Genomic DNA, 13,430 nt, shown 5'->3' on the forward strand with positions numbered 1-13,430 from the left:
AAACTCGCAAGACATTTTTGTCTTGCGAAGCAAGCCCATAGGGAAATTCGTCTTGCGAAGCACCTCCAAAACGGAAAACCCTTTCGTCTAGCGGGTTTTCCGTCTTGCGAGGCATTCATCTTGCGGGGCACCACTGTGCTAAAGAATTCTTGCTAAGCCTTTACAGCAGGGGTCGGCAACCCAAGGCCTGTGGGCCACAAATGGCGCACGGGGGTCATTTTACTGGCCCACAAGCCGCCCGCCTGGCAAGTCCCTGCACGCTGCGCTAAACTGACACAAGGCAGCACGGGGACTCGCCAAGCGGCGCCAGAAATCGCGCATGCGCAGGTGCTGGAAATTGCGTCTGTGAATATGCAGTGAACTGGCCCAGGCAAGGTGAGCCTTGCCGACCACTGAATTACAGCTTCCATTTGCAGATCTTGGTGGCAATTGCTACCCTTGGTATCCTTGACTGAGAACATGCAGAACCAGTGTCCTTTGAAAAACATACCCAAGCTATGCATCGTAACAGGCCTGCAGCTGCTTCAACTCAAAACTGCTGTTTCTCACTTCCGGGTCGGCGCCATCGCCGAATGGCGGACTCCCTCCGAGCTCCGGAGGGAGTCGGCTGGGTAGGGGTCGGGTCCTGCCGTGCCGGCGACGCGGGGACCCTCAAAAACCATGGGCGGAGATGCCCATGGACTTGGTGACTCGGCGGGCACTGTTTGCGCCCCCCCGACCCGTGAAGGAGCCTTTTTAAAGGCTGCGGAGCGGGTGACGGGGGGGGGGTGTGGTGCTGTGAGTCCAATGCTTCCCCTGCCCAGCGAAGCCGCATGCCATTCGGCGGAGAGCAACGACTTCTTCTTTGAAAATTTCGGATTTGGACTAAAAGGAACAACCCGTGAGTAAATTGATTGGACTTAAAAGGGAAATTTGATCTTTGAATTTGGAGCGAGCGGGGGGAGTGCAAAAAGGAAGTCCGCCCCCCCCCCCCCGTTGTAGATGGCTCAACGCAAGGATTTGACAACTAAGATCGAGAGATGAACTTGTTTACCTGAAAAAAATTTTTAACTTCACGAAGGGAAATTACAATAATTGTGCTGGAGGAGAAGACTGATTTGTGGGAACTAAAGTGCAACCCCCCCGGGAACCGGGAACGATCCGCTATGAGAGACTGGTGAAGAGACACAGAAACTTTGACAGCTGTCAAAGTAGCTGTCAAAGCAGGAAAATAAAAGAGAACTTTGTTACGATGGCTTTGCTGGTTAGATTTGTTACAATTTGGACATAAATTATTGGAAATAAAGGCAACAAGTTATTTGACTTTTGGGTCTGATTTTGAAAGAAATTAAGTTACCATATTCCTTCTTGAGGGAGGCTGGGACATTGCAACAGTAGCAGCAAGTGGAAAAATACTATGAATTTGAGCAGGATCTGTTATCTCTTGGGAAAGCTGCAAAAACGAAGCATTATTTTGTCTACAGAGGTTTCTACACTAAAGGAGACAATGGATTTATCTATTGAAAAAAGGAAGGGACTTGACGCAAGTTATGTTCCTGAATAACAAAAGCCTCTGTGGAGAACAAGAAGTTTCTGAATTAGAAGGTTTCTGCAGCAGAACAGGAAAAAGCAACCTGAGGAATAAGAGCCGGACCAAATTTGAAGCTGGAGTATTTGGAACATCCAGACTTTAAAAGGACCAAGAAATAGAATTTAAGTGAGACTCTTAAACATAGAGGTCTGGATGGAAGAACAATGACTTTTTCTGAGAGTTTTTTCGAGATTGGACTTTCTGAAATTAAAAGCTATCAAAAGACGGCAAAGTGGAGTTGAGATATAGACGTGGATACACCAGGCTGGCAGTAGACAATGGATGAACTTTGGGGATTGGAACCGGGGAATGGGGGGGGGGGAGATTTGGAATCCAAAGGCTGTAAAATTATATATTATTTCTTTCTTTTCTTTTTTCATGTCTGTTGTTTGAAAATAGGGGAATTCGTGGAAGGGAAATGGGGTCGATCTATATAAGGAGAAATGGTTCATTAAGATAAATAAGATAAATTAATTTGGAATAAATGGGTTATTTAAAATTACAAATAAGGTTTTAAAATTTGGGGTAAGAATCTGTGGAATCAATTTAAGGGAAATGGAATACAAGAGGGGGGGGGGGGGGAGTCCGGGAAAGATGCCACTGAAACCAAGTGTAAATCATATCTGTTTTTTCTTTCTTTCTTCCTATCTTTCCTTTTTATTCTGGAAATTTTTTAATAAATATTATTTAAAAAAAAACAAAAAACTGCTGTTTCTCCCCCCTCTGTCAAGGTCATGGAAGCAGAGCAGACGAAAACCCGAAGTGAGCTGGTGCACAAGGAGACAGCTGCCAAATACAACGCAGCCATGGGCAGGATGAAACAGCTGGAGAAGAAGCTCAAAAGGACCATAAATAAATCCAAGTACGAGGAGATGTTTGCAGTGCATCCATTGGGCCAATTTTGCATGTACATGGATTGACGTTTGTCTGCACACGCTCTAGGTCAGGGTTTCCCAGTCTTGGGTCTCCAGCTGTTTTGGGACTACAATCCCCATCCTTCCTGACCACTGGTCCTCCTCCTTAAGGATCATTGGAGTTGTAGTCCAGCAACAACTGGAGACCCAAGTTTGGAAAACTGTGCTCTCTGGGGTGATGTGAAACTCCTAGGTTTTTGATCTAAGGCGGCTCTTTTTAAGAGTAATAATAATAATTTTTATTTATACCCTGCCCTCCCTAGCCAAGGCCGGGCTCAGGGCGGCTAGCAAGCAATAATAAAAACAAGTTGAACGAATACAACTTAAAAACAAGATTAAAATACAACATTAAAATATTGAAACATGAAAATATTAAAATGCAGCCTCATCACAGGAGGAGAAAGGGGGAAAAAAAAAAAGAAGTGTTAGGGGATGGTCCACAGAGGCCCCAAACATGCCCTTGGCCCTGGATTTCCAACCTCTTCTCCCTACTCCCCCCCCCTTCTTCTTATATTTTGACAAAGTAATAATCATACATAAGAATAAAAATGTGCACCCCACCACCAAGACCATTCCATAATAACTATCCAACCTCCCAAAATTTCAACACCTCTTGCGATAGTTTGACCCCTTTCCATTTTAACAGCACAAATTCTACAAACACCCACCATATTTCCTCAAAATCATTTCTCCTGCATGTTCCCCGTCTTACCTTAATGACACTTGTTGATTTATCATTAATAGCTATATCCCACACCTCTTTATACCATTCTTCCATTTTATATTCTGCTTGCCCCTTCCACTTCCTAGCTTTCATAATTTGTGCAGCTGTCAATAAATTTGTGAGCAAGTCCTTCATAGCCTGCGATTTCTGTTATCTCCTTAAACACCCTTTGCCCCCAAAATTGTACATATTTATACCCCCCCCCACATGTGAACATAATTCCTGGCTTCCTGACATCCCCTCCAATGTAACACCAAATATTCCTTGTTTATTTGATTTCATCTGACTGGTGCTAAATACCATCTCCAAACTTAATTTATAATAATTTCTCCCCACTTCTGAAACTTTTTGTTTTGCTTTCCCTCTGAAACCTGGCCAAAACTTGCATGTCTACATATAAAAAGAAGCACCTGCAAATTTTATGTGTGTCGTGGGTCTGTGCCTTGAGCCTAGCAACGCCCCAGGCTCTTTTCGTATCTGCAAACCCTCACTTGGGCGTTTCAGTTATCAAGTGTCCAACACACATCTGTACCGCAAGGCAGGACCATGCGACCCAGCCAAATAAGATATGCGGGTTTGAAGCAATTGTGTCTTAATGGCGAGTACCGTATATACTCGAGTATAAGCTGACTTTTTCAGCACATTTTTTATGCTGAAAAAGCCCCCCTCGGCTTATACTTGAGTGAGGCGGGCGGCAGTAGCGGCGGTGTCCTTTCAAATGATTTCTCATGAACAACCTCCACAGATCTTTGAAGAGAAGCTTTTCATTTTCCATGCCTCTTAAAATGGCAAAATGGATTTTGGAAGTACAGTGGTGCCTTGGGTTAAGTACTTAATTCGTTCCGGAGGTCCGTTCTTAACCTGAAACTGTTCTTAACCTGAAGCACCACTTTAGCTAATGGGGCCTCCCGCTGCGCCGCTGGAGCACGATTTCTGTTCTCATCCTGAAGCAAAGTTCTTAACCCAAGGTAATATTTCTGGGTTAGCGGAGTCTGTAACCTGAAGCGTATGTAACCTGAAGCATATGTAACCCGAGGTACCACTGTATCAGGCAACAGGTCCCTCAGCAGTTAATTGATAACAAAATGCAGTAGCCATCTAGGGACTGGCTCCTATGTGGGCTGCGGAATACCTCATAATAAGCTCATTTTCACTGCCTGCACCAGGCTGTGTGCATGTCTCTTCTTTCTTAATGTTCTTTCAATCTGCGAATGAGACAGAATCCAAGGTTTTTTTCCTTAATAGTAAAAGAGGCTGGATTCACGGAAGAAACAAGGCAGCAACTTCTCTTTGTGTAGAAACTGTCCCAGATGTTGTTTCAGACTGCAGACCTTGCTTTTCCGTTTTTAAACCTGTTTTCACTTGACTGTGTAGCTCCTCGCCAGCACAACTTGTTACATAATCCTTGCCTAATTTACCAGTAGCCGCTGCGTTTCCCACCCTAGGCTTATTCTCGAGTGAATAAGTTTTCCCAGTTTTTTTGTGGTAAAATTAGGTGCCTCGGCTTATATTCGGGTCGGCTTATACTCAAATATATACAGTAGATGTTATTCCAGAGGAGGGACTGCAGGCTTGCTCTAAATAATCCAAGTAAGCAAGCCAGTTCTATTAGACCTCATATACTTCCTCTCGGTATATGATGGTGTGTCAAAGCAAGTGTAATCCCACCCTTTCCGGTGCTTTGTCCTGTCCTTTTCCTGTCCCTCATCCCAGTATTTCTCAAACTTGTTGGACTACAACTCCCATCATCCCTAGCTAGCAGAACCAGTAGTCAGGGATGATGGGAGTTGTGGTCCAACAACAGCTGGGGGCCCAAATTTGCAAAACACTGCACTCATCCCCCCCAAAATATGACCTCCTGGAGAAAGCAGGTTTGTTGTGCAAGTCCAATCACCTATAGTTTTGCTACCCGAATTTGCCAATATGCGATGGAACCGGATTTTTTTTTCCAGCTAGAACTCACCAAAACTCAGTTCTGGCCCCTCTCAGGTGGACACCATTGCCATTATAAGAGAACAAGGGAGGCGTTCCTGGTGAATTCCAGCACCTCTTTTTCTAGAAAAAGAGCACTGGCTGGAACCCTACCACAAAATAGCAACTGTTTTGTGGAACTGACTGGGAAGACAGGAGCTGTGCCCTTTGTGTGTGGACACCAAGCACAGGGGCAGCCAGTCTTCCCACCAAAGCGTTGATTGCTTCTAGAACATTCCCCGCAAAGCCTTGCACAAGCGTGGAGCAGAGATCTTTCTCCATCTTTCTCTGTGGATTGTTCTACCAAGAATGATAAAATCCATTCTCTCCTCCCTCTCTATGTTCTCCTTATAGGCCTTACTTCGAACTCAAGGCGAAGTATTATGTACAATTAGAGGTATGTATCAAATACATCTTCCAGGAGTGACTGGCAATCTGTCGCAGATCTGTTGCAAATCACGACTGCAGTTGATGCGTTTCAGTGAAAAAAACTTGTCTGTATCCTTAATCATGTCCTATTGTAGGGATAATAATAATAATAATGATAACAACAATAATAATCTTGTTTGGATTTAACTACAAAGATGAAACGTCATGCAAAAACAGGGGCCCTATTCAGGCTTTCAAAACCCTTGTATAATTTAAAACTCTAATTGGGGGGAGAGGGGAGAGAAGCTGTAGCATCTGATTTATTGATTGATTTTACTTATACAGTGGTATCTCAGTTTACGAACTTAATCCGTTCCAGAAGTCTGTTCTTAAACCAAAACTGTTCTTAAACCAAGGTGCGCTTTCCCTAATGAGGCCTCCCGCTGCCGGTACGCCTCCTACTGTTCAGATTCCGTTCTTAAACTGAGGTAAAGTTCGCAAACCAGGACACTACTTCCGGTTTTGTGGAGATCGTAAACCGAATTGTTCGTAAACAGGACTGTTCTTAAACCGAGGTACCACTGTATGCGCCCAAAGCGGCTTACCAGCAAACATTTGAAACATCTTCGCGGTGGCAGTTGCCTAAGAGGGTTCTACAATTCCATTCCTATATGCCGGGTTGATGGTGTTGGAATACAGTTCTCATCAGGATCAGCTGCCATGGTCTGGGTTGGGGGGTTAATGGGAGTTGGAGTCCACCAATCAGGAGGCCCACAGGTTCCCCATTGCTGGAGTGGATGAAGTTCTTTAGCTGGACTTTAATCTTCTTCTTCTTTGGCGATCACTCGTAGCCGAGTAAGATTGTCTTCCATAAGCACAGTTTTAACAGTGGGTTCGTAAGTGACTGTGGAGGCCAATTCTGGATCCACACGTCCTTCCACAGTGGGGACATAGGTTTCCGGGCAGGAGTTGATCATGGTCAGGGTTTGCCAAGTGTCCCTTCCTTGTAGCACGTTTTCCCCTTGCGTCCTGAGTTCGAGTGTCTTCAAAGCCCATGACACCTTTGGTAATCCTGTTCTCCAATTGGAGCGCTCGCAGGCCAGTGTTTCCCAGTTGTCAGTGTTCATACTACATTTTTAAAGATTTGCCTTGAGAGAGTCTTTCAACCTCTTTTGTTGACCACCAGCATTACGCTTTCCATATTTAAGTTTGGAATAGGGTAGTTGCTTTGGAAGACGATTAACAGGCATCTGAAGAACATGATCAGTCTGACGAAGTTGATGTTGAAGAATCATCGCTTCAATATTTCTGCACTTAACATGTCTCTTCCACTTGTTTCATTAGCAATTGAAGAAGACCGTAGACGATCTGCAAGCAAAGTTGGCGTTGGCCAAAGGCGAATACAAGACAGCTTTGAAAAACTTGGAGATGATCTCTGACGAGATCCATGAGAGGCGGCGAGCCTCATCCATGGGGCCCAGGGGATGTGGCGTGGGGGCTGAAGGCAACAACGCGTCGGCAGAAAACCTTTCCGTGTGCAAATTAGAGCCGGATAATATCTCCAGTAAGTAGAAGGAAATAGCTATAGAGTTTGCTCCCTGTCAAAGACAACTATTCCACAATGACCTTGTGGCGCTTTGTGCAATTTGGTTCTATCCACTGGCTCGGTGTGGACATTGGGGTAAACCATGGTTTAGCACAATAAGAACAAGCTTCAGTGACCCTAAGGTTTGCTTGCTTCCTCCTTCTCCGGTGTGGCTGCAAGGAGTTTGGGAGCTTCCCCTTCCAGTTTGGATTAACTGCAGCTTGTTGTGTCATCCAAACACTACAATTTGTGATTGATTGTTTGAAACAAGCCAGCTTCAGACCATGGGTTATGAAGCTGCCCTGTTTAAGCCAGCCATAGCTAACCTTAACCATAGTTTAGTGTGCCGATGACACACTAAAACGTGGTTTGTGGAAACTGGAAGAAAAAGCTTCTGAATTCTTCCTTACCACCATGACAGAGAAGAGGGGAAGCAGGAGGTATGAGTACTGCAGCAGCAACTAAATTATGGTTTAGCCTAATACACAAATGTGGCCGTAGAGAGCTAGTGTGGTGTTGCGATTAGAGTGTCGGACCAGGATAAGGGAAACCTGGGTTCAAATCCCCACTCAGCTGTTACCCTCTTTTTGCAGCTTAACTTACCTCTCAGGCTTGTTGTGAAGATAAAAGACGGGATAAACATGTAATAAAGAAAAACAAAATATATGCGAGCTAGATGTTGTCACATTCAAACTCCAAAAGTTCTCTGCCTCAAAAACTTTTATGAAGCACGGAACAACACATTGCGGTCTGAGAAGACTGTACCCCAGGATACAACATAGGGTTTCTTCTCTGGGACAGAGATTGAAACAACATTGAATACTGAACACTCGGGAAGGTCATTAATTAATTGCGAAATTCTGAACTTCTTGCAAAAGCTTGGAAACATGGATTGCTTTGTCTCTGAAACTTTAATCAGTCAGTTTTTGTACCGTTCTGTGGACCTTGGGGCCAGTAGGGATTCTTATAGCAAGCTTGATGTGTGATTTGTGTTCATAAATGATTCGATTTTAAGCACCGATTTTTGTAAGACAACAAATAATGTTGCAACACTCATTTGAAGGGTTCTGGTTTGGTGTTTTCATTTTTTAATTGTGTTAGCTTTTCTCTACTTTGGCTGTGATTCTTGCTTACGCCGAATTTCCGTTATCCCTTTAACCATGTAAAAAATATATATCATATTAGTCAGTTAAAAATCCTTGCCTGAAATACAGTTTGAGCCTAGGCCAGCGGTTCATCCACCCTGACCGGGCGACCTCGGAGCACCTTCTCTCGCTATTTTTTTTTGTATTGGAGAGTTACTAGAAGGCTAAACACATACTTGTGGCAGAACAGTGTTGTTTGTAGGTCACCACAGCAACTAAACACAGCACGGAAAGCTCTGCAGCGTTGACCCTGAAGGACCCACATCTGTTAAAGCCAGCCGCTTTCCCTTTTAAAATAATGGAAATGGCAACTGGGAAGGGATTGAACCTGCTGTGTTCAGATGAATCACCGACTTGTCTCAGGATATGAACTATCGTTCCCACCCAAACTCGTATTTATTTATCGTTAATAAATAATATTCCCCATTGTGAAGCCTGTGTCTTGCCTCCCGCAGTTTGGTCAAACTCATGCTGGTAGCTTTGAGGACACTGTCCAACCATCTCGTCCCCTGTCGTCCCCTTCTCCTTGTGCCCTCCATCTTTCCCAACATCAGGGCCTTTTCCAGGGAGTCTTCTCTTCTCATGAGGTGGCCAAAGTATTGGAGCCTCAGCTTCAGGATCTGTCCTTCCAGTGAGCACTCAGGGCTGATTTCCTTAAGAATGGAGAGGTTTGATCTTCTTGCAGTCCATGGGACTCTCAAGAGTCTCCTCCAGCACCATATTTCAAAAGCATCAATTCTTTGGCGATTAGCCTTGACTGGGTAGACTTCAGAAAACCAGCGTCCGCATACTGTTTGTAACTATTGCCCTTGAGAGGACAGGGTTCATAAACAAGAGGTGCAGGCAGATGGAGGACTTGGAAGAGAAATCCTTCTAATCATATTTTGCTCTCTGACTTTTTTTGCTCTCCAATTTTGCAGTGGCTTCGGAAGTATTTGAGGACGACACCTGCAACAGCCTTGTGTCCGAAGACGACTCTGAGACCCAGTCCGTATCCAGTTTCAGCTCTGGCCCGACAAGCCCTTTTGAGACGCCATCTCAGTTTCTCCCTGTGGCACGGCCTAGGAGCCTGGATCTCTCCAGCCCCATCTCGCTGTCTGAATTTGGCATCTTTCCTCTACTAGGACCTCGCAGTGAATGCAGCGGGGCTTCCTCTCCTGAATGTGAAATTGAAAGGGGTAAGCTGGACCAGGCTATGGATTATTAGGAAAGGGATCAACAGGCTTGAAGGTCTGGGGGGTGGGTTCGTTCATTTCTCCCCATCTTTCCCCCCTGCAAATGGAGCATGTGTAACCAAGTGCATCTATGAGACATTCAAGGCTGGGACGCGGGTGGCGCTGTGGGTTAAACCACAGAGCCTAGGACTTGCTGATCAGAAGGTCGGTGGTTCGAATCACCACAACGGGGTGAGCTCCCGTTGCTCGGTCCCTGCTCCTGCCAACCTAGCAGTTCGAAAGCACGTCAAAGTGCAAGTAGATAAATAGGGACCGCTCCGGCAGGAAGGTAAACGGCGTTTCCGTGCGCTGCTCTGGTTCGCCAGAAGCGGCTTAGTCCTGCTGGCCACATGACCCAGAAGCTGTATGCTGGCTCCCTCAGCCAATAAAGCGAGATGAGCGCCGCAACCCCAGAGTCGGCCCTTTACCTTTACCTTTAAGCATCTTCTAACCCACATAAATAGGGTGGGACCAAAGCCCAGCCTTCCTCTGCCCTTAAAATCTCTAATAATACTTTTATTATTTATACCCTACCCATCTGGCTGGTATTCTCAAAGCTCTCACCCTTCAGCTTTCTGGCTGTCGTGCTGCAAAGTACATCAAGCTTAGCCAGGAACAATTTTAATCTGTAACTTGCACCCTTCCCTACACTTGAAGTGTGCAATCATTCTGCGAATGATTCCTGCTTCCTGAAGCAGGAAGTTCATGCCTGGCTGAAGGAAAATTCCAGAGTTTCCAGTTCCAAAGGTGACAGACCAGTCTTGCACAGCGAGGGGTTTCTGATGAGCATAGAGCATTTTTCACCCAAAGACGATAGTGCTTGTATCTTAAAATACCGTATTTTTCACCCCATTATTGTTAGCCGCCCTGAGCCCGGCTTCGGCTGGGGAGGGCGGGATATAAATAAAAATTATTATTATTATTATTATAGGGCACACCTAGTTTTTTGGGGGGGGAAATAAAGGGGAAAAAATTATTTTCCCCCAGGTGCGGGGCTGGGGTGGGGGAAGCCCAAGTTTTCCCCGACCCCAGCCCCCAGAACAGGCTGCTCTCCGCAAGCCATGGGAAGGCTCCCGCGGCTTGCGCAGAGCTACCCGAAGCCCGGGGTGTGACTGCTCAGCGCGCCCTAGGCTTCGGGATGCAGGCAGCTCTCCACTAGCCGTGGGAGCCCGGCGGGAACTCCCGTGGGCTCCCAAGGCTTGTGGATAGCTTCCTGAAGCCTGGAGAGCGAGAGGGGTCAGTGCGCACCGACCCCTCTCGCTCTCCAGGCTTCAGCGAAAGCCTGCATTCGCCCCATAGGACGCACACATTTCCTCTTCATTTTCGGAGGGGAAAAAGTGCGTCCTATAAGGCGAAAAATACAGTAAGTCACCAAAAATCGGCAGCAAAGAGTCAAAGCTAACAGCTGTAAATAAAGCTCATGGGATGTGGTGGTTGACGGGTTTATTGTTGCTTGAAGAAATGGAAAGGAATACCAATGTGTGTTTTTAAAAACAGAAAACAAAATGTGTGCTACCAGTCCTAGGGGAGAATAGTGCGAGAGACGTAGGAGACTGTGGGTATTACGACTCAATCTTACAGCTGTGTACACACACACACACACACACACACACTATAGAGACCATGCTGTTGCTTTCAGAGAACCTTCAGCTAAAAGGTTAACAGTATTATGTTATAATAAGGTAAAGGGACCCCTGATCATTAGGTCCAGTTGTGGCCGACTCTGGGGTTGGGGCGCTCATCTCGCTTTATTGGCCGAGGGAGCCAGCGTACAGCTTCCGGGTCATGTGGCCAGCATGACTAAACCGCTTCTGGCGAACCAGAGCAGCGCACGGAAACGCCGTTTACCTTCCCGCCGGAGCGGTACCTATTTATCTACTTGCACTTTGACGTGCTTTCGAACTGCTAGGTGGGCAGGAGCAGGGACTGAGCAACGGGAGCTCACCCCATCGCGGGGATTCGAACCGCCGACCTTCTGATCGGCAAGTCCTAGGCTCTGTGGTTTAACCCACAGCGCCACCCGCGTCCCCTATCCTTTGAGCAGACCCACTCAAATTAATGGAGATGACTGAATTAAGACCATTAATTTAAGTGGATCGACTCGTGAGTAGAATGTAGGTGGGTACAACCCTTATTCCCCAGCATCTCGAGGTAGGGGTGGGAGACACATGGCCAATCAGCATAGACAGTACTGAGCCAGCTGGACCAATGGTCTGATTTGATACAAGGCAGCTTCCTAGGTTCTGTAAAACCCACCTCGTTCCATGATTCACGCTGCTGAACCTTTCCATCTCGTCCTCGCAGGGGACAGAGCAGAAGGGGCAGAGAACAAGGCGCTTGACAAAGCCAACAAGAACCGGAACAGCCACTCCTCTTCCAGTGGCCCTACGTTGGACAACCGGATGAAGCAGCTGTCCCTCCAATGCCTGAAAGTCAAAGATGGGATCTGCGCAGACAGAAAAGTAGTACAGATCGGCTGAGGTTGACATCCCCTCGGAGCGAAGGAGGAAGCTATCAATTAATTTATACAAACTTCTCTTCTGCCTGCCAGAAGAACCTTGTGCCAATAACTATTTAATACATGCCAAATCTTTTAAACATTTACTCTTTAGGAAACTGCACTGAGAGTTCCATCGGCGTTGAGGGCTGAGGTACACGTTTCGGCATTTTTATTTTAGAAATGCAAGCAAAATCTTTCGCCATGACGGAAACCGGTCACAAACATCCGCTGTGCTTGTCGGACTTCGCAGCCTTTGCAAGACACTCTGGTAGCAGTTTTGGCAGAAGCAATAACTAGTTGCGTTCCGCGTATGGAGTTCTGTGCCAGTCGGGAAACGGAAGACCGAACCAAACATTTAGGAGGAGCAGCCAGTGTCCATTTTGTAGGCAATGCCCGTTTTTTGAGCCGAGCTGCTGTTTAGACCAGCGGCCTAGCCTTCTACTTTAAACATCTATATTTATATTTTGGATTATAAAAGGATACTGTTGCATGTGACCGAGTCTAGAAACCTTCCCTGAGTCTCTAGACCTCATATACGATTAAAAAAGTATACCTCAAGGGTAACATAAATATGTTGTTAATATTGATGCACAGGCCCTTTCTTAGTGTACCATGTTTTGGAGATGTCCCAATTATTACGGATCCAGTAAGAAAAATGAAATGTACATCGGAGCTGTTACAGACGACTTTCTCTGGTATGGCTGGTGTCCGTTGCTAGGTAGGAGCAGGAAAATATTTTTACACCTTGGGCCTACCAAGCTGGAAGGAGGAGTTGTCCTGCATGAACAGATGGTCTATTTGCCAGTTAGGGGTTTAAGGGGATGAGTGAGTACTTCTAAATATCGCTGTAGGTTGTCATGTTATAGGGTTTGTAGAGTAATTAAAGGACTTATAAATTTAGCATCCCTCGAGGGAAAGGAAGTTGAGTAAGATTGGGAAGGGTGTCAAAGCATGTTCAGCGACAGCTGTTACGCAGTAGAGATGTCGGGTAGTTATGCTAATAAGAGGTAGTTAAAATCATAGGACTTTTGTTTTGGTAGTTAGCATTTCTGAAACTGACATATGCCATTGCTAATAAAACTTACTCGTTTCCTTGGCTGCCCAGTCCTCAGATTTTCTGTTCCTTAGCTTAGTTCTGTTGTGTTTTTTTGTCCCCAACTACAGTTTTGTGTAGCTATTCTGAAAACAAATGTACAGTATATATATATATACCCTTCGCACTACAGTGAATGTTCCTTTCACTCTTCAGTTTTGTTTTCATGTGCAGTATGGTTCTGTTGAAAGTGCTTAAAATTCTTTTAGGGAAGCCTTTACAAATTTGTTCCCCTCAATATACAGACAACTTCCATTTGTGCGTTTGGCTTATGTTTCGACTGAGGAAATGAACTCTGCGAGTGCCAAATGGAACGGTCAATAATAAAGCGAAAACTAAACAGTT

At 45.6% G+C, this 13,430-nt stretch overlaps 1 protein-coding gene across 2 annotated transcripts in view; it reads left to right on the forward strand.

The window, feature by feature from the left end:
* The window catches only part of SH3BP5 (SH3 domain binding protein 5), a 55,603-nt gene extending 42,173 nt beyond the window's left edge, over nt 1-13,430 (forward strand). For both annotated transcript variants that reach the window (XM_079947384.1, XM_079947385.1), the window contains 5 exons: nt 2,302-2,432; nt 5,534-5,576; nt 6,893-7,112; nt 9,199-9,456; nt 11,797-13,430. In XM_079947384.1, coding sequence (XP_079803510.1) covers nt 2,302-2,432; nt 5,534-5,576; nt 6,893-7,112; nt 9,199-9,456; nt 11,797-11,972 — 828 coding nt within the window. In that variant the 3' untranslated portion in view covers nt 11,973-13,430. The remainder of the gene's footprint in view (nt 1-2,301; nt 2,433-5,533; nt 5,577-6,892; nt 7,113-9,198; nt 9,457-11,796) is intronic.

The sequence above is a fragment of the Podarcis cretensis genome (assembly GCF_951804945.1).
Source record: "Podarcis cretensis genome assembly, chromosome: 12".
Taxonomy (NCBI): Eukaryota; Metazoa; Chordata; class Lepidosauria; order Squamata; family Lacertidae; genus Podarcis; species Podarcis cretensis.